We start from the raw sequence: 26,163 nt of genomic DNA on the forward strand, positions 1-26,163 counted from the left end.
AGTAGCACAAGCATTTAATTGTGATCAGGCAAAAAATCACTTAGAAATGATTGTGATCCTGGAGTGACGCACACTGATTTGGCACATCATAGATCTCTAATTGCTGTTGATTTTATTTGGAAGCTTAGTGAGGAGGAGCCAATTCAATTAACAATGGAAAAGAGTGCCAATGTTGATGCCATGCACCCACACAACAAAACGTACAGCAAACCCTGATAAACAGAGAAATCTTTCAGCACAAATAGCACAGCTGAACTTCAAAACTGGATATTCCATACAAAGACAAGGTAACTGCATTGGACATGTTACGTGGTGCCTCCTAGTTTGGATGAGGGGGACACTGGACACAGTGGTTGCTGAAGATATCTGCAAATCTGATTCCTCTTTGAAAACAGGCTGTAGAGGTGAGTGTAGTGTGTTTATCCCAATCAAAGTGTTGAATCCACTTTAACAAATCTTTACAGCTTTTAATGTTTAATGTAAATTTATTGCTGACTCAACTATATCCTCTGAAATACCCTTCTCACAGTTTGAAGCCTCAAAACAGAAACTGAAGTTGACATTAGCTTTATGTGGCATGATTTCTTAAATTTTGCTCCAAAATCTATGGGTATGAATGTTACATTTATAAATGAATGTTACACTTCACTCAAAGCACTTCCCATAGTAAATAGGGGCTTCACTTCAAACACCACTAATTGCCAGTGTTGTTGCTGAAGAACTACTGATTGGGTAAGATTTCTCCAAATAGGAAATGACCTAACAGTGGTTTATAATGAAATCTCTTAAAGAGAGTTTTGGCCTTACTCTCTCCACTGAACTATGGCAGACAGGGGGAGTGTTTGTGAAACTTAAAAACAATCATTATTTTAGCAATTCAATTTAGTGCCACTAGTGATGCTGAAACATTTTACCTTTACCTTTACATTAGAGCTAAACATGTGAAAAGCTTACTGTAAGTAGTAACATGTTCAAGGCAGCAGATGAGCTTGCTGGTAGCAAAGTGTGTGTATGTGTGTAGACCAAGTCCCTCCTAATTAGGACAGGATTAGAGAGGCTTTCAATAGCACCAGTTCCCATTTATTCATTTTGAGGGCAACCTGATTCATGGGAACCATCCAACTGTATAGTGACAGCACATAAACAAATGTCCACTGACATGCAGTATGTCTGGATGAAGCACGTAAAGGGCTGTAAATAATAAATGGAGCACAGCGGGTCATTCAGACATGACCCATGGGAACAAACATATTTACAGCACCCAGAAAAATGCACACACTGTAAGCCTACATGCCTTTTCCACAAGGTATATGGGGGACCAACTGCAGTTATAAACACATACTGTATTTCCACATGCTGACTCCAACAGGCAAAATAGTCTTTGGCAGCTGACTCATTTCTTCTGTTCCTTGTTGAGGCAAAACAAAAAAGCTTTCACATTTTTAACTTACATGCTTATCCTCTTGAAAAGTATCCGACATCAGCCAAAAGCCATACACAAATAGTTTTTAATAGAATTGACACATCATCACATACCCTCTATGTTCACCCAAGCTGTGAATATCAAAGGCTTGACAGGGTTTAGAAGCCAGTTTAGCCAGGCTAGGAGACCAGCTAGACCAGTTGAAGACCAGATATACCATCTGAAGACCAGATTGGCCAGGCAGGGAGACCAGCATGGCCAGTTGAAGACCAGCTTGGCCAAGATAGGAGAACATCTTTGCCAGCTTATGAGACCAAACAGACCAGCTGAAGACCACCTTGACCAAGCTAGAAATCCAGGAAGACCAGCTGAAGATTAGCATGGCCAGGCTAGAAGACCAGCTTCATCCATTCAAAAATATTTTTGTGCCCAAATACATACACTATATTGCCCCTTAACTAGTTTCAAAGTAGTTAACTGATTTTGGATATCTTATTCAGTAGAGTAGCAAACTACTTTTTCAAAAGATTAGCTTGACAGTTTAATTATGTATCATTTGTAGTTAGGCAAGCTCCAGTTTCAAAGTCGCTTCACCAACACTGCACAGGAGCATGATGAAATCTACTTTTGTAGAGTATTAAGAAGTTGCATCATTGAATTTCATGCAAAATCTCTTGTTTGGAGGAACATCAGGGTTTGTTACTGTCAAAGCTTTTAGGTCACAAATTTACAAGATTAATGTTTCAGTAATGTTCAGAAATGACAAATATTTTCTCTATCTCTCAGATTCAACATGCTGTTTTTTTTTTAAAAGCTTAAGTTAGGTTTACATTTATTTCTGCTCTGTCTCCATTTTTTCCAAATTACTTTTCAGAAAAGCATGAAGTAAATGTTCTAGTTTTGTCACAGAATATAAGAAGACTTCTTGTGGTCCACTTTAGATTAAACCTTTAAATTAAATTAGGTTACTTAAGATTAATAATATAGATAAAAGTAATAACATTATTTCTGAGATCCTAATGAAAGGAAAAATCATATAAAATTGATGAATATATAATGCACAGTATTTTTTTTTTTTTACATATATATTGTACATTTATAGAGGTGACTTAAATGCTGAAAAGAAAAAAAGTTCAGTCTATAACAAGATGTTCAGCTTTTTAGTCATCTGGATTTAATCCATTTCTTTACAGACAAAAATAAAATAATGACTTGGCTCTTATGTCCCTTGAGAACTTCTTTCTGTTTGAGGAAAAGGCCTGTGCCAGTTTGTCTCAGACATGTCTTTTGGGGGGTCTTTTTTTTTGTGGTAAGGCACTGTGGATAGTTGTGGTTTATGAAAGCACTTGAAGTGACTTTACCATGATGTTGCTCTTAGGCAGAGCTTCAAGTTTCACTACCATTTCAATTGGAAGAATAAACACAGATTTTTTACATCTACAATAAGCTATATCATCCCTTTACTGTATCTGACAGACCCTCACAGCCCCATCTGTTAAATATATCTGAGAATATCTGAGACCCCCACACACACTTCTGGCATGTACACGAACACACTCATAACGTGAGAAGAATTTGACAGAGATTAGCGAGGAATTTTAACGTAATACACATGTACATTTTCAAGTGTTCAAAAAATAGATAAACACTGGGAATGTCAAAGCTCCTGTTTAAAATAACTATTAAAACTTCAGACTTGTAATTCAATGACACCAAACAAAATTGCAAAACCAATTCAGGGGTATCAATCTTGGTATTGTCTACACTGTTGCTTTGTGGTTTGGTAAAATAGTTGGTTTGGGGAAATATACAAAGGCAAAATAGAGTAATTACATCAACACTAAGACTGAGAAAAATGGCTTCAAAATAACTTGGTTTAAATGTGGATTTTGTAGTTACTGCAGTTTTCACACTGAACATAGTTGAGCCAGACCAGACCAAATTTCAGCCATACTTGTTAAATTTATACATTTTGACAAAAGACAGTTTTGCTGCTGAAACAAGTCTGTACTTACTGAAATTCGAAGCACTGCACCTAGTGGCCAAAGCTGGAAGTGTTGCTGAATGTATGGGCATGTGTGAGCTTCAGTTTCTGGATGAAAGGTCTGCATGTGGTTCCAAAAGCAAGTTATACAATATATGCATATTTTATTAAACCCTAGCCCATACACCAAATATAAACTTAACTTTCAGTGTAAAAATTTAATTTTAGAGCAAATTGCAACCTCCAAATTGTGCTTACCATTGTTTACATGATTGTGATTACTTCCTGGTTCCAATCGGACAGACCTCACCTGGGATTGCTTGTGCAGTACACTATCTGTGGCACCAGAGGCGAAGGTGAACATAATTGAATTGATGCATAAATATCTGAGAGAATATGGTACTTGTCAGGTATTCTGCAGAATCGGTTTGATTTCAGGGTACATCAACATTTGGAAGCAACATGTCGATTTCCCATGTGATCATGTTGAAATGTGTTAATGTGTTTTGCCTTTGTGCTGCAATAATTTTATGTACAGATTTTGACATACTGCTAACAACAGTGAGTCCAGAAGAACTATGATAAAAATAAAGTAATTTATGTAGGCCTATACACAGTTTAAATTCAGGTACATTTAGAACATTTTTACATTTGAGATGACTGTCAAAAAGTGGCCCAGTTTACTTCACCCAACTTAATGAATAAATTAAACTTCAATCCTTTAAAATATTTTTTTAATACACTGGTGAGATTATGATTGTCTTTCCATGCTCTGTTTGCAAAAAATGTGTAATGAGCAACATGTTGGCTGACTATTTAAATGAGAGGACATTATAATTGGGTGCAGTAAAGAGGAGCATTGTGCTGTGGAATCTAGAGCACTGCTACTTGGTGACCCTTGCTAACTTGGGCTTTCAACAACGTCTTTGATTATCTTTGCCAAATGACCCTCAAAATGTAATCATTTTCTCAGCAGTGATGTGATTCTTTATAATTTGTTCTTCCAAGTTCTCTTCAGGTTGTGGCATGTGGGTTGAGTGGTCTACTAGGGTGCTGGGGCAATGGCATTGATTGGCTTTCTGGCTGTGGCAGTATGTGGATTGGTGGTTGCCAAAGGCGATCAGTTGAAGCAAGCCCACACACCTTTGCTGCCCCATCGGCCATTTGTGGTCCTGTGGAACGCGCCTACTGAATCCTGCCGTCTTCGATTCAAGGTTGAACACATTTTTAATTTAGTTTTTATTTCCATTTTAGATAAAATTTGCCCTTTCAAATTAGTTTTCAATGGTTAGTTAGTTTTGGAGCCATGGAAATGTAATTCAGTTTAGTTTTAGTTTTATTTCACTTAAAAGGTATACTCACTTTTTTGCTAATTGCTAAACTTTTAAACAAAGAAATACAGGCAAATATCAGATTGTTTTTTAGTAAAAAAAAAAAAAAATGTACACACGTGAGATGAAGACTATTTATATCAGTCTTAGAAATAAAGCAACTTTATTCTACATATGGTGCTAGATGCACCTTTGAGTATGGCCATGTTGACCAGCTTTATCGCAATGTTTTTCCTTTAAAATTGGATGCTGTACTCACGGAATAAGTTCATTGAATGTGAATAGCTAATTTATACATTGACAACAGTACAGTTGAAATGCTCTATCTGTATTTACATTTTTTTTTTTAATAAGTGCACCTTTAACAAAACTTATTTCATTTAGTTTTCCTTTTAGTTCCCTTTCCAGATTCAACCATTATCCCCATTTAAGCCCCATGAATTCCCTAAATGTTTTGTTAACGATAATAGCAAATGCTACATCTGTGTGGCCCAAATGATGGAAATACCATATTTCCTTTATCTTTTACAAGGTGGATTTGGACCTTAGTGTCTTCGACATTGTTGCTAATCACAACGAGACCCTGAGTGGCCCCAACGTGACCATCTTTTACCACAGCCACCTGGGTTACTACCCTTATTACACCAGCTCTGGAATTCCCATTAACGGGGGTCTTCCTCAGAACCAAAGTCTGAGCAAACACCTCAGCAAAGCTCGAGCTGACATTGACAAGTTTATACCCTACAAAGACTTTCATGGTTTGGGCGTCATCGACTGGGAAAACTGGCGACCACAGTGGGTGCGCAACTGGGGCTCTAAAGACATCTACCGGAACAAGTCCAAGGAGCTTATAAGGAAGTTGCATCCAGGCTGGCCACAAAGTAAGGTGGAGAATGAAGCAAAAGAGCTTTTTGAGAGAGCTGGACAAGTGTTTATGAATTCAACACTTCTACTGGCAGAGAGTCGGCGACCACATGGTCTATGGGGTTTTTACCTCTTTCCTGACTGTTACAACTATGGTTACAAGGAGCATCCGTTGCGTTACACTGGCGAGTGTCCTAATGTCGAGCATGTACGTAATGATCACCTGATGTGGCTTTGGAAAGAGAGTACAGCCCTCTACCCTTCAATCTATCTTGACTATGAGCTCATGTCTTCTCACAACACAGTAAAATTTGTGCACTACCGTGTGAAGGAGGCCATGCGGGTTGCCTCAATCGCCCGGAATGACTACACATTGCCCGTTTTTGTCTACTCTAGGCCTTTCTACGCCTACACATTTGTCGTACTGTCAGAGGTGAGCAGAATATTGTAAGATTCAGATAATGGTTTGAACAATCAGTTAAAAGGTTAACCATTAAGTTACAGCTGTGGCCTAGTGGTTAGCAAATGTGCTCTGAAAGACTGAATTTAGGACTGGCTGTGATTTTTCGATCACACTAATCATTTTCTGTCCTATCTTTTCTATGAATATCAATAAAAAATTACCAAATACTAAATATAAAACAACACAGATTTCCTGAACACTGCCCCATCTGCAATTGGTCTGCCAAACAAACACTCCCAATTAAAATGATCACACAGGAACTATATGTTTCTACTGAATGTCCCAGTATACTGAAATTTGCCCCATCTGCTTTTTACGCTTTAAAATGAAATGTCTTCTCCACTAAGGGTTAGGTTTAGGATTGGGGTTTGGGTTTGGGTTAGGGCATTCCTGTTAACTCTATTACATAATTTACAACTAAAAACAACTCACTTTACAACTTGCTTTTGGCACCACTCTGTGGACATATAACCCGGAAACTGGAGTGCACACATGACCATACGTTCAACAACACTTCCGGCTTCGGCCACTGGGGGAGTGCTTTGAATTTTGTAAGCAGTGATTGATTTCAGCAGCAGAACTTTCTGTCTACTTTTGAACTCTTCGATCACCAAATTCACAGTTAGTAACATGCAATTAACTGAGCCGAAGTTGAGTCACAGTATTTTAACTTTTCGGAGGGAAAAAACCTACGAATCGTTGAAATGTGTACTCTTTAACATTACTTTAGCACTTCCCAATTGTTAAAAAGCATACTTTCAAGACAAGAAGAAAACTTTGCGCATTATACTGTAGGAACCCATCACACACGCATTGTTTTAATCACTCGTCAAATACTTGAATGACAGACCTTCCCCAACACCACCCTCCTCCCCAGCATCTGAAGTGCTTGAGATATGCTAAAACACTCATCTGTCACATAATTATGAGTGGAATGTTCCAAATCAAACTCTGCAGTAGGTCTACAGCCATGTTTTCAGTTTGATGGGAATCGGGACCACCCGCCTTTCTAGACAGTGAGGTACATCAAGGTAACACACTTATTATGACTAGTCTGGGTTACAACCAATAGCTTCCATATGTTCATTGTGATAGATTCCAGATTCCAGACCATAAGTTGTATGTTAACTACCTGTACTACACTTTTGTACAATATCTAAATGCAAATAAGAAAACATAAGAAATCTTTAACTTTTTTACTAAGATTACAAACTAGATTTGAGGTGCTTGACTGTGAAAAATTTGCTTCAACAATGTTAGTGTTGTGTTTGTTTGCTATAGTGGTTCTCTACAGTTGCTAAGGTGTTCTGAGTGGTTTTAGCATGTTGCTATGCAGTTCTCAGGGTGGTTGCTATTAGGTTACTTACAAGCCAACATTTTTCAAAACGAAATTACGTGCCTTATCACACATTTGGCTGGAGTTTCAAAGTGAAGTTTAGTCTAGAATGCCATTAAAAAATTATAAATCTGGCCCTGACCACAGAAGAAGGTAAATGTACTTGAATGTTTACAAACGACATACAAGCATTTCTGATGGGAGATGGCGCTTGTCAGTAATTCTGCAGAATGTGGTTGATGTAAGGGTACTAGAAAATTTGGTAGCAACATGTTGACTTCACGTGTGATCACGTTGGTTTAAATTGGACCAGCAGTGATTTTGACCCCCCCTCCCTCCCTCCCTCCAGCCCTGCTTATATTGCATTCAAATATAGAAATTCTAACCCTATACAGAGTGACCTGGTGCACACCATAGGGGAGAGCGCAGCACTGGGGGCCGCTGGAGTTGTCCTGTGGGGGTCATCTGAATATGCAAGATCTCAGGTACTCATCATCTATATCAAACATGGGGCACATTCACTAAATTTATAATCGTATAAACATCCTCCAAACAAATATTAAATTAAAAAATCATTAAGATGCTGTTTATGAGATTAATTACTAATACTTGCATCCATAACCAAAAGCATTTTGGAAACACTTTGTGATCACCATCTACTCAATTTGAGTTTATAGTATTAAAAATATAATACATGTTAGAAGCACAGAGAACTATCTATCCCTCTGTTTTTTGTCTTAATCTCAAAAATTATTTATGCTGTTTTTGTCTAAACCTAAAATAGAATTATACTGCTGTCACTATAACTGATGATGTCAGGATGTCTCTGTATTTGGTGATTTATTTCACACAATGACAGAACGATATACTCCTGAAGACACATGCTCATTTTGTGGGTGCATCCCATTTCCTGTTTACAAAATGCAGAGGTGAGAGTAATTAGAACCAGAAGGAGAGTTTCTGTTGCATGACAATCACATTTTTAAATGCTTACTTGTCTGATACGTAAATGAGCTAAGATTTTATATATATCCCATCTATTGGCAAATTTTTGACTAGATCTGAACATTGAATCATGTTCAGTCTTGTTGACGGAAGTCCACAAAAACATACTTGTCTATAGCAAATTCACAAATGAGATCTCTTATATGCCTCAATTGTTTTTTCCAGACACCAATGAGATTAAATGGAGAGCGAAATTGAGACTTTGGCTTAAGTTTTCTGCCTCTCATATTTTTCTCCTGAGAAATAGGCCCCAATTACCTTACAAGCTTGTAAAATGTTTAATTTAAAAATATTTTTTTTTTTAAAGAAATCTCAACAATGTAACAAACTGTGGCCAGACTTGCCAACACACCCAAGTCTGCAATAAAAATCTGAAATTTCAAAATTATTTAAGATTTTCATCAAATACTTCCAAGACCAAATTATTTAAGCTATGCTAACTTTATAGATATACTCTTTTCCCCTTCTGAAAAAAAACATCTTAAAGTTTGGTAAGGGATTGTATCACTAAAATCATGTTAACAAGTATAATATTTTGACAATACTTTTGAAACAATGTGTATTTTAGGGTCTATGAACTGGCCCCATTAACTTCCATTGTAAGTGCCTTACTGTAACCACAATATTTACTTCCTTTTTATTTTATAAAAAAAAAAAAAAAAAAGGAGGAACGAGTTGAAATTATTATAACTTTATGCCACAAATGCAGTTAATTGAGCTAAACTTGTATTCCAACAAGTCGATAAGTGAGATGTCCATTCAGAGTAATGACAGAACAACTTTTAAAGAAAAACATGTATCCCAAGGCTTTGGGAAAGGTGGTTAAAGCTAAATGTATTCAGATCAATATGATTCTGTGATAGTATACAGTCTGTGAGCTACAGTAACGGATGTATCTGACTTTGTGCAGAGTAACTGCTTGACAGTTAAGAAGTACATTGATGGTCCACTGGGGCACTATGTGATCAATGTGACCTCAGCCGCTAAGCTCTGCAGCAAGGCTTTGTGCAAGAAGAATGGCAAATGTGTCCGTAAGAGTCTGGACTCTGGAGCTTATCTGCACCTCAACCCTCGATTCTTCAACATTCGCCTCAACCGAGCCATCCGTGGACCGCGCTTTCACGTCAGTGGACACCTCAATAACCTTGATATCCTGGACATGAAGCAAAAGTTTACCTGTCAGTGTTACCAGGGCTGGACCGGCATCTACTGTGAGATGCCCCAGGTAGCAGAGCCTCTTCCTCACAACCCAAGGGACAGTGTCCTGGGAGAGCTGCTGGTCGTCCTGTCTCTGCATTTCTCCTGTCTGTCTGTCATTATGTTTCTGGGTTTTTGTCTCATAATTAAGTGTCTGATACTGTAAGATAGATTTATTGCATATGTTACATAGGACATAATATATTGAACTGCATTTTGCATATTGTATGTCTTTAACCATATTTTAATTTGGTCACCAGGTTGTACAATATTCTGTATAGTCTCATGTCTAGGCTGAAGTGAGTCATAAGGAGAGGTGGAGGGTGTTTGGCTTTGCAGAAAAGTTTAAATTAGCTAAAACAAAAATATATGTTTATTTTAATTTTTTCAGAGCTTGTAATTTTTGGAAGGAACTGACTGTTTTTGCAGAGAGTTAAAGGAATAGTTGACAGAATAATTAAAATTCTGGACATCAAGATTTTTGATAAACATTTATTCGATCATATGCCTTCGTAAGTCTTGAGATATGATGGACGAGTCACATGGACTACACTTGTGACGCTTTTGGTCCTGTTTTAAGCTTTAACATGAGTCACTATCAACTGCTATTGTATTGAAAAGACAAGCTGGGATATTCATTAATGTAATTTTATGTTCTGCACAAGAAAGACTGTCATCTGTATCAAATATAAATTATAACAGAATTTAAAAAAATTTGATCCTAGATCAACATTTACTGAAAACGAACATGCTACCAATCAAACTCAAAGACCTTCCCTCTTACATAAAACACAGCTCTTGAGTTGGATTAGAATATTTATTTGCATTTATGTTAATTGTTTTATCGGGCACATTGCGGATCACTGCACATGTACAAATGGGAATGCGAGGAAAGGCTACCAAGGTCGTGCATAACAGAGACACACCTCACAGCTGTGTGTTTGAGCCCAGAATACACTCAAAAAGCAGACTTGGAACCTGATCTAGAGATTGAGGAGTTCCTGGAGTTTTGGGTGGGACAGACACATCCAACACAAGCACCTTAAGACCCCTTGCCGGGAAGTTAAGAGGAAGAAAACGCCTGTATATATGAGGGAGAGTGGGGTCATTCAGTGCCTTTACATAGTTTGTGCTCCATGGGGAACACATCAAAGGCAGTCCAGTATATGTGTGTTTTGGTGGGTATTCACTTTCTTTGCTTGTGCAATAGAGACTACACAGAAGTACATTTTTATCTAGAACAACAACAAAACAAGTATACATTTATACTACTTGACCGAGGAGTCATTGGGGAGTTGGGGGGTCAGAGCTCAAATCAAGTCTCGATCTAGAGCACCTATTCCCGAGATAGCAAGGCAATTCAGTTTTCCACCAGGGCTGCACAGGAGGGCGAACTAGTGAAATTCTATTGGCTCACTAGCGCTAACTGGTAGAACAAAACACATTATGGTTGGCACAAACCATGTTTTTCCTCATGCTATCCCATATTTAATTAAGTCTGGGTAACATTTTTTTTTCGAGGATGAGAGCATGTCACGCAACCTGTCCATGCTGACCTGCCAAATTTGGCTAGCTTCTACCAAGTGGCAGATCAATTTGCACCAACCTACCACAGCTTTTAATAACAACAACAAAAGATATGGACAGCGTTTTCGCCATCCTTCTAAAAGTTCCTGAACCTAGCTAATTCAGCATCTATCCAGATAGATGCTAATCCAACAATCAGCAAATTACATATTTATTTTTATTTAACTATTTACATTAAGCACTGTTTTTCCCTGATGTCCGCAACCATATGAGAACAGACCAGTGACCTTATTTTGGGAAACATGATCACACAGAAATCGGCATGTTGTTTCAGAGAGTTGCAGTATCCTATAGGCTCACCCACATTATGCCGACTAACCAACAAATGGCATCTCCTATCAGACATTGTTGCATCAGCTCCAGTGTATTTACCTTACCTGGTGGCATGACCGGAAGCGCGCTGTGTATTGCAGTTTTAATGGATTTCAATGGGGACATTTTTGTCCTGAAGGTCCTGAGTGTAACTATTTCCTGTACACAGTGTATTATAGATGTATTAGAGGAACTGAGGTTGAAATATCTGTGGTGGTGGCGTAGTGGCTAAAGCACAGGGCTGTTAATCAGAAAGTCGCTGGTTCGCACCAATAAAAGCGTCTGCCAAATGCATAAATGTAAATGTAAAATATCAAAATTTCCCCCAAAATACACACCTTTTGGAAAAATATATGCCGTTGGCATGAACACAGCCAAAATGATCGAAAACCAGAAAGTAATTGCATTCACATAATCAGTGACGAGTGCAATTCAGAGGCTGCATTTTTCTCTCTAACATTAAATTTTTCCTCCACTGATGGTTAGGTTTAGGGTTTGAGTTGGGGGTTACAGTTAATATAATATGCATTCCTCTTCATATATTACAGCCTGCATATCTGGAAACAACTCACTTTTAGCGCCCCTACATGGATGTTACACCTAGAAAATAGAGCTCACACATGCCCATATGCCCAACAACACTAACCAATTTGGCCACTAGGGGCAGTGTTTTAAATATCGGTAAGGACAGACCAATTTTAAGTAAAGAAATATCAAACTACTGTTACCGATTTCACTGTGAAATCAGTCTGTTTTGGGTCACGATCCACCAGTTAAGAATAACTGCTCTAAGATTTATGTACACAGAACCCTTGTGAAATTTTCCTTGATTTAGATTGTCATTGTTTAGCTCTGCATTCTTTAAGCATTCTCCAATGGAGTCTAGGCTAACAAAGGCTATCATTTTGAAAGAAAAAAAATTCTGTGCATTTTGTAATCAGTTGTGTGTTGATGTGAAATAATGATTTTTAAGGGTTTCACATTTTTAGGGGTTTTGCAATAATCAGTCGTTGTTCTGTACTTTTACCCTTACTTTCTACCCTTAAGCCATGGATCATTTAATTCCATTTACAACAAAACACAATAACATCTCCTGGGCAAATAATCTGAAGTCCAGTAATTACCAGGTGTTTTTAGGCTGAAAACTGGAGAGGAGAAAGGAAAGGCTTCATTGGTGATGTCTTCTTTCCCCTTTCCATAATTTTTCCACAAACTACAAACTAACCATTTACATTACCCTACTCACTCACCACTAATCACAGGTTGCAGGACGTAACAATATACTTCACAATAATTTGCAGTATCTTACTCAATCACAGGTATTACATACAATTTAGGTTAATTACTACCTCTGGATAAGTCTTAGTTTATTGTAAAATAGGGAAAAATGTAATTAAATTACTCTAAATGTAATTGTTACATTGTTATGTAATGCAATTCAGTCTCAATGTTACACATACTGTATTTCCTATATATATATATATATATATATATATATATATATATAAATATAATTTACATTATTAGATTTTTTAAGAAAATACAAATTATTGAACTGATAAATCAAATCAAAAATATAAAATCAGGTTAAGACCAGGTTTTATAAATTGATCATTGCATTAGAAAAAAAACAAATGCTAATACAATAAGTTAATTATGTTAATACATTTAAATATAATAACTAAGCCAAAGAGTAACTACAGATTTTTCACAAAATTTCACACAATAAATATTAAGTACATGTTGTTCTTTATTATGATGTTACATAGTATATATATGTGATATGTTTTCACACTGTAATGTAAAGTCTGATTAATTTTAGATTCGACAAGTATTCAGTTACAATGTAAAAACCGTGCAAACAAATATGAAAGCAGTCTACATGTATAGTGTTAAGGTTTCTAAAAAGTCTGCAAAGTGCCACTGTGAAATATTTTAATGAAGTGCAGCTTCTGTTAAAACACTGCCTTGCCAAAATCAAAGGATCATTTGTTATGACCCATTGTTAAAAATACGAGATGATTGTCTGCACATGTTCCTCAGAAGGGAGTGTGAACGGCTTTGACACAGTCCTTTGTCAATACAATAAAAGTTTACTTCTATGATGGGTTTTCAATTTTGACTGACAACTCACAGAACACAATATTTAAAATTTCGCTGATGACACTTTCTATTTTAGGTGAACTTTAGTTTGGTTCAGATACTTAGTTTTAGCCATTGTAGGTGCCATAAATACACAATTACAGTACGTGGCCAAATTAATTGATGGCCATTCATTCTAGCTTACAAAGCTGTTCGGTCTAAAAGCGGGCACACCGAAATTTCTGACTGAGGAACAAGAGTACATCGATCACACCTCAAAGAACTCTGAGTCTCTGTAGGCAACTCTGTAGTGTCGTTCCCTTCATCTCAGGGAACTGAGGTTACATACGCAACCAAGACGTTCCCTTACAACTCAGTACACTTGACATTGCATCACTAAGGTGACGCTATGGGGAACAGAGTCTCATCACACCGCACTACAGGACATAAACTTGCAGAGAGGAAACATGATGCCTCAGTCCCACGGGACTGCGACCGTCAATAGTATGTCGCAAGTGAATGACCCACATGGTGGGTCAGGAGGGGAACACTCAGAATGTATATATGAACTATAGTCATATAGTATGAATTAACCCCTTCACAAACCCAGTCAGGAAGGAAGCTTATTTGTAATGAAAGTGCCTGTAACTTTTGGGAAATACAACAGTCTGAATGCAGGCGGTAAAAAGTCAGGGAGCCCGTACTTAAAAAGAGGGGCATAAGTATATGTTTGGCCAATGAAATAGGAAGCGCTCTAGACAGAGACGACTTGCTATGGGTGAGATGTTACGTCTAGGTTATAAAACCTTGCAAATATATTTTGAGAAGACCATCTGGTTGCAAAACATATTATTGTAATAGTCTTGTCATAGTATTGTAAGGATACACTTTTTGTCCATGCCCATGAAGAGGCCACACCTCTAGTCGAGTGTGCTTTAACACCAGTTGGGCAATTTGTACCATGCAACTCACAAGTCAGTGCGATCCAGCAACGATCCAGTGAGAAAGTCTTTGCTTGGAGATGGACATTCTTTTTGTCCATCCTCCATAGCATACAAAGAGCTGGTCAGACAGCCTGAATTGGCAGGTGCACTCAACAGATGTGTATAGCGCTCGCAAGGTTGCATAACAAATGCAAGGACTGTTCCTCATCCAAATTAAACGGAGGAGGGAAAAAGGCTTGAAGGAGAACCACCTACACTCTGAAGGGTGTGGAACCTTAGGCACATAGCCTTTTCTGGGTTTGACAGTGGTTGTTGAAAGACCCAGAACAAACTCCAGACATGAATTGTCAAATGACAGTGCTTGCAAATCATTGACACGTTGTACTGAGGTCAAAGCCAGCAGTAATTCGGTCTTAAGAGACAGCACACACCACCATCGTGTGGATTGCTGAACCTGCTTGGCCCGGTGCTGAGTATGCAGTGCGGACATCAGTCGACATGGCTTGGAAGGATGAGCCTGCTGTGTTTTCCATGGCCTGCTACTCGCCGGGCAGAGATGTGCTGCTACCGCCTCTTCCACAGGGAATATATGGACATAACCTTTGTCTTTCCCATGGTCCACTTTAGTGAGGAGACTGGAATCACTTTGTGAGCAAGCTGAATAGGGTACATGCCAGGATTTTGTCAGTTCTTTATGAACTTCTGGGAAGAACGGGACAGATCTGCAGAACGCGGTTGCTTGACAGCATCCTGACTGCAAGAACCATTCATCAAGGTGAGATTTTTCAGGTTTCTCTGGAGGAGACCACTTGAGACTGGGCTCTATGGCTGCCCTTGAAAGACACAATGCTGGGGGAAGAGGTGGCAACGTCCTCCATTGACCACTCGGCAGATACAGTGAGAGACTTATCATCATACCCAGCATCAGAACTGCCGAACATGACAAGGCCGTGCGCTCCTGAAGAGGGCCGAAGCTAGTCACGTACATACTGTAACAAGATCCACCTTCATCCTGCTCAACCTGCTCAATCGTGCCTCCTCGTGTGATCCCTCAGGAGGTGGGAGGGCACGGGTGGCTGAATCATCCCTCAGAATGAGGGTGATTTGCGAGCAAAGCGTCTTGAGCTTCATGCCCTCACAGTGAGGACAGTCTGTTTTTATGAGTGCTGTCTCTATGTGGGGGTGGCCCAGACAGCGACAGCAGGATGTGGGATGTACGGGATGTGTTCCTTGCATAATAAACACTTACAGAACGTCATCTTTAAAAAGATGTGAGCACGTAAGCAGCTCTTTCTATATATAACACAATATCACAATAGCTTATAAGGATACAAAACTCCTGCTGAAGTGCTGCAAGGAAGCAGGATGCTGAGCGGTCCGCGAGGTGGAGTAAATGTTTGCCGGAAAACAGCATAGGAGCGGAGGGTCTTCTCATTGCTGTGAAGATCCCGCCTGCTGACTCGTGTATGTCAACAGCAAAGTAGAAGTCTTAAAGACGAGAGATGAATCGCTGTCTTGAAGGAAGAAAATTCTGAGGAATGGTGTTTGCACGCCCGCTTTTATACCAGAAAGCTTCGCACCTAAAATGGCGGGACATAAACACCAAAACCAATTTTAGAATTGCCATTATTGTAGAACAGTTTCAACTAGGTCGTATAGAAGGACTAGAAATGCGGAAAACAACAAGAGTAAAATAATTATTTGATTTTGAAAGAGAAAAATAAACTTGTGTCACATTTGGCCAACATCTATCAAGACAATGTTATAGGAAGCTTCATGGACACCATCCCAGCTAGCCAAATTATGTCATCAGCAAAGTCCAAGAGGACAAGAAAACAGTTCTGTTGGTTGCGCCAAAATGGCCCAACCAATCATGGTTTCCGGAAATGGAGATATTAGGCGGGCCTTCATGGGATATACCACAGAGGAGGGATCTGCTCTCTCAAGCGCAGGACACTACACATATGGCCCCTGAAGGGAGCGCAATGAACAAGCCAGAATTGGCTCAGTCTGTAATAAAACACCATTTTGCAGGCTAAAGCGCCATGTACGAGACACTAAAATGGCATGTGTTTGCGGCTTTGTGCTTTTTATGCAGCAAAGACCCAGTAAATTACCCAATAACAGAGATTCTTACATTACTTCAAGAGTGGTTGGACACAGGTATTTCTCTGTCAATGCTTAAGATTTATGTAGCAACCATCTCTGCATTTCACGTCCCAGAGGCTGGCTCCTCTATAGGCAGACACAATCTAATCATAAAGTACTTGAACCCACCTTGCCTTGCTATGGTTCCAATGTGGGATTTCAAACATTTGGAATCTGTTTGAGTTATGTGTGCCCTCTTTAGACAGCACTGCTGTTGGCTCTGGCCTTACTCGAACGGGTTGGCAATATACATGTGCTGTTGGTTGACAGTTCATGTCTGGGATTCAGTCCCGGGCTTTCAAAAGCCACCATCAAACTCAAAAAAGTCTATGTGCCTAATGTGCTTTCCACACCCTTAGTGCTCAGATAGTGCACCAACAAGCTTTCTCGTCTCCACCATCTAATTTAGATGAGGAGCAGTTAGCGAATTTGATTTTTGCACACACATGTGGAGCGCACTCGCCAGTTTAGACTGTCAGATCAGCTCTTTGTTTGTTGGGGAGGATGCACAAAAGGCATGTCCGCCTCCAAACAAAGGCTCTCTCACTGGATCATTGATGCGATCGCCCTCGCTTTTGACTCATAGGTCGTGAGATGTCCTATTGGCATGAAAGCGCATTAAACTAGAGGCATGGTCTCTTCATGGGCATGGACAAATTGTATATCCCTACAGGATATATGCTTTGCAGCAGGATGGTCATCAAAAAACATGTTTGCAAGGTTTTATTACCTAGATGTGGTAAGCACATAACTGTTAATCAGAAGGTCGCTGGTTCGATCCCCACAGCCACCACCATTGTGTCCTTTAGCAAGGCACTTAACTCCAGGTTGCTCCAGGGGGGATTGTCCCTGTAATAAATGCACTGTAAGTCACTTTGGATAAAAAGCATCTGCCAAATGCATAAATGTAAATGTAGATGTGGCATCCATTGCTTCATGAGTCTGCTCTGTCTAGAAAATTTAATATTCCAACACCTACAAATCACATAGGAGAACATACAAACATTCAAAAGTGGAATTGGAATTGGAAGATAAAGTGGTAATTATATTACAGATCTATGATGTTGCAGTTACGTTGACAAAAGTAATAGAATTACCCAAATATTAAAATATAACTGGAACATTCTGGGTAAGCTTGGGACATTAGGAGGACGTAAAGACGATGTTGTGAATTAGTAACTTAATGGTAATGAAATTATGGGCCCATGACATTGCAGTTACGTTGTAAGCCAGTCATAGAATTACTCGAATATTATGTATATTTTACGAAACTGGGCAATTCTGGGTAAACTTGCAATATTAGGAGGACGTAAAGACAGCGTTGTGAATTGGTAATATAATGGTAATGAAATGACGGGCCTGTGACATTGCAGTTACTGCGCCTCTTACCAAGTCATGAAATGACCAAAAAGGACAAGTAAATTAGGTAAATGGTACATCGTGTTAGCAGGGATTAGTGTTACTTGTCTGTCTGCACAACGTTGCATAAATGTCTGGGATGGATCAATGAAATGCACCTGATTCCATTACCACACGTCATGAGGATACAAAATGCCCATCTCTCAATGCAACAGACATGCATCAGCACCTGCACTCTGCAATCACCCCAAGAACCTGTACTTTCCACCTCCCTATCTACCTCTTTCCTTGAGCACCTAATATAAGCTCTTGTGTGGTAAATTATTATTTTACTCAAATAACTGTCTGGGCCTCGTTCACTCACCAGAGTGGTGTAGTATGTGGGCAGAATAAATGAAGTCCACTGTCAAAGTTCAGCTCCACTAACCATCCAACATGATCACACGGGAAATCGGCATGTTTGTTTCAAATGTTTTTTCACCTGAAGTCGGACCCAACATGTCTAATTCCGGACTAGTGCCTCCATGCGGTAGGCTTAATAAGACTTCTGTATTTTAATAGTCAACGAGGGGGCAGTTCCGACATCAGTCAAGCATTGACTGATTTTATCAGACAAAGCATTCAATCTCCTTTTGCTGATTCTTCCGTGAGATCAGTCTGGAACATCTTAATGGAATCAAATACATGTGTATATATTCACTCTGTCACAAAACAGATCTCTGACAATACTGTTTTATACCCAAAATGGTTATGTAAACTATTCTTTTTTTCATACAGTGTTTCTCAGGTTGCTTTGCCCAGTTTGCAACACCTGTACAGCATTTTATAAAACTCAACATATTGAACACCTATTTGTATAGAGAAACATTTTGTACTATTTGAATTTTATTTCACTAGATCATCATGAGTACATTTAAAGGACAGCTCCTGGAATTATTTATCACTTGTACTCTGAACCTGATTTACATTTCTGTGCTTTTTGATGTAGGAGAAGCTTGTATTTCCATACAATTGAGCTATAATTCCTTGTGCCAAAAGCTACTTTAACTAGGAACATTCGGAGTACTGGAAGAATCTTTATTTTCATTGCAGAGGTTCAGATCATACGCCAACTTGTTTGCCCATAAGACTTCTCTTTAAAAGAGAAGTTCATACTCAGCAAGTTTGTATGGTAAAGGTATGCCCCATCTGAACATGCAAACCAAACACTAGATTTAGGATACAACAAACTTGAAAGTATCGTTATGTCAACAGTAGGGCTGCATTTGCTAAGCTGTGGTTTAATAAAAAGGACCTCCCAGTTTGTATGGTGAAATGTGGTTTTATCCAAAAGGACATAAGGTGTTCAACGTCCACAAAATTGCACTCCAATCATAATATTGCACCATAGCGGGCCAACAGTATGCTGTGGGAATGACTAACAACATTAAATTTACCATCCATGATGACACGCTGGTTGTTGGATGGTTAATGTTGGTACAAAACACACTTCTATCAGTTTTACGGGCCTTTTACCTTTTAATTTACAGGACGGTTTAGAGGGGGAAAGGAATTAGAACATGACCCAGGCCAGATACCAATCTGAACCATGTCAGCATGTGCACCGTCCACTGTGCCTGAGCTCTGGCAAAACTCTCAATGTAGAAATGCACTATTTGCAGTTAGCCATTTGGATTATATTTCACAATCTGAGTCCAATTACAGGGGATTATTGAGATAAACCTTAATAGATAATATTCTGCTGGTCATATGATCTCAACATGGCGGTGCTCATAAATGTGCACCCATGCAGCACCATATGTAGAATAAAACAGATATAACTAAAATACTATGACTAATATAAGTCTTCATCTCATGTGAGTGTACGTCATTTACATTTATTTCTGTTTAAATTAAGTTTAGCACTGGCAAAACCATCAGAGTGCACCTTTAAACACATACAGACTTCATATACTTGCATTAATATAACTCTTGAAAAGTCTGGGATTGTGGAAAGCTGAATTGACATTTAATCACGTGCAGGACCACTGTAAAAAACTGCCAGGATTTTACTAAATTTAACAGTAAATTCTTACAATAAAATACTGCTTTACTGAATTTTACTGTAAAATCAGTGCAGGCTGTGCAGTTTTCTGTTATAACACAACAAATTACAGTAAAACATTTTTTTGTAAATGAACAATATCACACTGCATTGTGGGATTTGTTTTAAATTACTATTAGGGTGATTAGTGTTCCCTTTGTATGGGAACTTTGACTTGTTTAAAGTTCAGAATTGTTTTCCTAGCTGAAGCAATTTTGTTTTAAGAAGATTATAACTTGCACTGTGCTGCAGGGAGAAAATGTGTTCACTTTAGAGACTGACTAAGTCTGATCAAGATGTATAGTCTACACTGGTGCTTTTGGAAGAAAGAAAAAAAGAAAGTTGTAATCAAAAATTGATGTAGTAATTCTTGCAATGTCATGTTGTGATATGATTGATCTGTTATTGCCCATAAACCCTTAGTAGAGCTGACAACCAGCTCAGATATCAACACTCAGCATGCAAAACTCAACAATGGTGACAATTAACAAATATTGCAGGTTAAAATATATATATTTGATAATTGTGATTCTAAAATACAGCACTGCTACATTACAGAAATCTCCTGGCCCTGTTTACTGAAAAGTCACAGTATAAAGTTGTCATTTAACTGTAATCAGTTGTGGAAAAACTACTGTCAAATATACTGTGAAAGTCATGCAACTAATAGAATTTACTGTAAAAAAAAATTCACTAGTTAAAATCATAATTCTTGATATCAGGAATAAAATTACTAGTGAATGTGCAAAATAAATTTAGATTAGTAATGATATTTTCACAAAAAAAAAAAAAAATTTTTGATAGCAAAAATGTAATTCCAACTAGTAAAAACATAATTATTGATATCTGTAATTGCATTTTTACTAGTAGAATTGAATAATGATTTGTCAAACACAATTACAGATATCTATAATTAATTTGTTTTAAATTAAGGAACTTCTTATTACAAAACATTTTTTATAAATATAATTACATTGGTTCTAGAACAAATATCCATTCCTGATATCAACACCTGAACATCAACACTTGAAAATGAGTGAAAATACAAATTTTCTGTAAATCTGCAAATGTATTTCAACATGTTAAATATTGTTAAATTGGAGAGTAATTAAAACACATCTTTAAAATAATTTTTACTACTTACAATCACATTACAGAGATCTGGAATTAGCATTGCCACTACTGAAAACCAAATTACACATAACAAACATTTGCATTTCTAATTTTCAAGTTGTAATTCAATTGTTGATGTCAGGAATGGACATTTGCACTAGTTTAGTTATTTTATTTAATTATTGTTTTATTATTTAATTTATTTAATATATTGTTTTTACTGGTAAACTGCATCTGATACAATAACAACATCAAATGCAGAGCTAAAGAATTGTTTAGCTGAAAAAATCCTGAAATACTATTTTTAATATCAAGAATGTGTATTGTATATCTGTGAGGAATGGCATCATTTTTCATATCAAAAATGAATATTTGTAATTTTTTCTTTTTTTTTTATGGCACTTTCACTAGTAGTAATTCCATTCCTGATATCAAGAAGCGGCATTTTAACTAGTGAAAACTGAATTGTTGATATATATTAATCATAACCTGCATGTGATTAAATGTCAATTCGGCTTGGAATAGTGGGCTGTGTCACATACACACACGTTTGTGGTTAATTGTAGCTATATTTGTCCAGGAGACAGAAAGTCTGTACTTACTGTCCAAATAAAACTGGTAGGCAGTTTTTAAGAAAGTAAAAAAACAAACACTTGTTGTCATTACACTGTCCATTTGTTAACATGTTTCACAGCCCAATATTGAATGCTAAAACACCACAGTTGTCATGGTATCACCACATCTGCAATGCAACAAGTCAATGTTAGATGAATATTTGCAGTTCCACTACTACTAATACTGAAATTACAGTATATTCTCTCACTATGATCTTCTAAGGATTAAACATAAAAATGTAAACTATTTAGGTTGTACTTCCATTTTAAAACTGTATCTCTCAGAGTTTGCTCTTTTATATCTTTGGAGTCTTAATGGAATTGTAATTTATATATCATTGAAATAAAAAAGGCACAAATGATACCAGCACAGAACTACAAAATTAATGTGCATAACTCAGATATTTTGCTTTTGGAGAAGACACATGTGGGATTACAGGGGCCATTTTTTGGGAGAAAAATCTGGAGAGACTTCAGCCAAAATGTCTATTTGATCTCCATTTAATCTCATTGCTGTCTATGAGAAACAATGAGAAACAATTGCAGGCATATGCAGCAATTTACAGAGGGGAGATAAAATGTGGATGGGGGAGTCTTGAGAAGTATGCTCCTGAATGGTAACGTGAAAAAGAAAAATCTCGCTGACCACTTGGTCTTGCACAGTTCCCTGAGGTCTGGAATCTGATGACTCTGTTAGACTAGACCTCACTGGTTTCTTAACATTTCTGCAGATCTTTGTCTTCACTCCATCAACATCAATATTGACCCTGTCCTCGTCAACCCCAAACACTCCTCTCTGTTGAATCATCTTTTCTTTTTATTAGCTAGACATTTTGATCTAGTCAGGCATGCTAATTTAATAGCCACATGTGTTGTGTCAGTCTCTCAAAGTTAAAGGGATAGTTCACCCAAAAATAATAATTATCTCATCATTTACTCACCCTCATGCCATACCAGATGTGTATGATTTTCTTTCTTCTGCAGAACATTTACATTTATGCATTTGGCAGATGCTTTTATCCAAAGCAACTTACAGTGCACTTATTACAGGGATAATCACCCCAGAGCAACCTGGAGTTAAGTGACTTGCTCAAGGACACAATGGTGGTGTCCATGGGGTTTAAACCAGTGACCTTCTGATGAACAGATATGTGCTTTAGCCCACTACACCTCCACCACTCCATGAAGAACACAAATGAAGATTTTTAGAAGAATATCTCAGCTCTGTAGGTCCATACAATGCAAGTGTGGCAGGTGGAATACAAATAACAGGGGTTAAACTCAGACAATTAGCAGACTACGCCACGATGGGATTTACACCCAAAGAATTAGCTAGTTTATTCTAACAAGGCACTCAAGTTCGTTGACTGATTAGCCAGACACTAAAATCAAAAGCACACACACAATACTTCGCTCCAACAAGTGTTTGGTCTTCACTGCAAACCTATAAGCTAATTTATCACAGTAAACAAAATACACTATACACAAAATCAACAACAAAACACACACAATCCTTACACTCTAATCAGAACACACACACTCATCAAAAAGGGAAAGGGATAGTGCGGAATCTTACCAGTGGGAGGCTAGTGGCTCCAGCAATGAGCATCCGTGGAAAACACCCTTATCACACGTGCTGAGTTCACACACACACATAAAGGAAATGACCACACTCGGTGAACACACAGCCACTGCACACACCAAGGGACCCACCACCGCCAGAGGCACTGCTCTCACTGACCGTTCTTCGCACCTGAACAGAGGAGAGACAGATGAAAAATTAACCACACATTTTCATGCACACAAATTACAGTAGCCCGGTGGCTAATAAACCACCCGTTCTAAGCCCAAGATTGAACTAGGGCTAACAATATGTATGAGACAAACAAAACACCATAAATCAAAATGAACAATCAAACATAAAGATTTGTATGTCTGTTACAAACGGGTTTATGTTTTAGATTCTTTCAGTCTGGACAGCTATGAATAAAGTTGCTGTGTTGGACTAGCTGTCTGAACTCAGGTTGCAGGCACACACCTTTGAATCAACACTGCTCATTCCTCATAATTGAACGCTCTTGTCAGATGGAATTCAATGGTTAATTAACTCCAAACTTTTGAGAGTGGATGTGTAATAACAATCTATCAAAACAGGAAAGCAAATGTCTGAAGTTCTTATGTCTTGCACTGCACCCTGAAGATCTGGTGCCAACAAATTATTTCCTCCTCTGAAAGAGTTTGTCCAGAGCCTGCCAGTTGTATCCTAGGAATAGATTTGCCCTTTTCTCTGAGGATACAAGAGGTCAGGCAAATCTCAACCAATGATCCACGACGGTGGGACAGTGCCAAGAAGCCTAATCAAGAATCCAGTATCTTGCACCTAATGCTTGGTGCACTGGTGGTCCTGGTTAGTCATGATGCCATTTTCTTTTCTTAAACAACAAGTTCTATTTTTCTCTGAAAATGACCAGGTCAATCCATTTTGAGTTGCATTTTACTCTGTAAAAATTAATGATAAAATAAAATGTCTTCTTCTAAAGGTCGAATTATACTTCAATTGTCTGCATTGCTGATCACTCCATGCACATTTTGTCATCAGCACAGTCCGTGCAGCCCAGATTTTCGCGGCATGTGGTCCTCGTCTGTGCGCCTGCTATTTGACTGTTCTAAAAGAGTATCATAAAGCCGTTGTAGGGGGCAGGTGTCAAATATGTCATATTCGCTTGCAGTCAGAAGAGTATACTTGGAAATGCAACACAGTCGACCAGGTGCAATCTGGAACGCACAAAAATTAAGTATTTCGGGCCTTAAGGTCTCTAAAGCTCTTTTGTGAACTGTTAAAGGCCTATTATGGTTTCTGACTGCTATCTTGTGTTTATTAACTCATGTATAACAAAGGGATCTTGCACAAGGGGAAAGACAGAGTAAGGCCTTTGCCTTATTGCTTTGTTTGAAAATTGTGTACACAAAGACAACCGGCCTCTGCTACCCCTACACATTGACCTAGACCCTATCATTATCCTGTAAGCCTTACATAGCAGATGACTTGATGACTGTTGGCTGTCAACAACACACTCCATTCAACTTCGTCATGCTTGGATAACAACATGACCATTTTGCAAGATCTAACAGGTTTCTACTATGTTTCCAGATACTAAATGAAGTCACAGTCTTTTCAGAAATACAAATACTATTCTGGACCTGATGCAATTATTTAAATGATAATTCAGTCTTTGTTTGATGATGATGGATGTCAGATTGAAAGTCACAATCCCCAGTTTATCGCAACTGCAAGCCAGGCATCTAAAGTAACCCCATAAAATGTAGCGACAGCTGCACCACAGGACTTATGTGCTGTCTTTAAATTAGAGTCGGAGGGAGTGCTTTCAAGAAAAATGTAACTTTCACATGGTAGTTTAGCACGGTTAGCCATAGGAATGCAACGGGGAGGCCAACTAATGGTTCCAGAAATCACACCATGGATTATCGCAATCCAATGCATTTCTAACAAAAGCAAGGATTTATGCATTGAGAAATTCGAATGTGTTAACATAAATTTTAAATGGCTTTTAGAAATGTTCCAGTTATTCTATTACTGTAATTAAGGTCCATATTGTGTAATTGTCATATAATGTTTACTCTTTTGAATTTGTGTATTTATTGTATAAATCTAATCCGTCCGCCCGTCCATCTTTCTGTCTGTCTGTCTATCTACAGTATCTGTCTGTCTAATCCATCCATCCATCTGTCTGTCTATCTAATCCGCCTGCCTGCCCATCTGTCCATCTCTCCGTCTGTCTGTCTTTCTATCTACAGTATCTGTCTGTCTAATCCATCCATCCATCTGCCCATCTGTCTGTCTATCTATCTAATCCATCATCCGCCCGTCTGTCTATCTCTCTGTCTGTCTGTCTATCTACAGTATCTGTCTGTCTAATCCATCCATCCATCCATTCATCCATCCCATCTGTCCATCTGTTCGCCCGTCTGTCTGTCCATCTCTCTGTCTGTCTGTCTATCTACAGTATCTGTCTGTCTAATCCATCCATCCATCTGTCTGTCTATCTAATCCGCCTGCCTGCCCGTCTGTCCATCTCTCCGTCTGTCTGTCTTTCTATCTACAGTATCTGTCTGTCTAATCCATCCATCCATCTGCCCATCTGTCTGTCTTTCTATCTACAGTATCTGTCTGTCTAATCCATCCATCCATCTGCCCATCTGTCTGTCTATCTATCTAATCCATCATCCGCCCGTCTGTCTATCTAATCCGTCCGCCCGTCTGTCCATCTCTCTGTCTGTCTGTCTATCTACAGTATCT

General features: G+C 38.3%; 1 protein-coding gene across 1 annotated transcript; it reads left to right on the forward strand.

Annotated features, from left to right (window-relative positions):
* The first annotated feature begins 233 nt into the window (after window positions 1–233).
* On the forward strand, window positions 234–10,269 carry LOC127640113 (hyaluronidase-like). Its single transcript, XM_052122517.1, has 5 exons — window positions 234–404; window positions 4,416–4,621; window positions 5,271–6,035; window positions 7,797–7,886; window positions 9,317–10,269. The coding sequence occupies exons 2-5, from the start codon at window positions 4,469–4,471 to the stop codon at window positions 9,767–9,769; spliced, it is 1,461 nt and encodes a 486-aa protein (XP_051978477.1). The 5' UTR covers window positions 234–404; window positions 4,416–4,468; the 3' UTR covers window positions 9,770–10,269.
* Window positions 10,270–26,163: the final 15,894 nt, after the last annotated feature.

This window comes from Xyrauchen texanus, chromosome 49 (assembly GCF_025860055.1).
Source record: "Xyrauchen texanus isolate HMW12.3.18 chromosome 49, RBS_HiC_50CHRs, whole genome shotgun sequence".
Lineage (NCBI taxonomy): Eukaryota > Metazoa > Chordata > Actinopteri > Cypriniformes > Catostomidae > Xyrauchen > Xyrauchen texanus.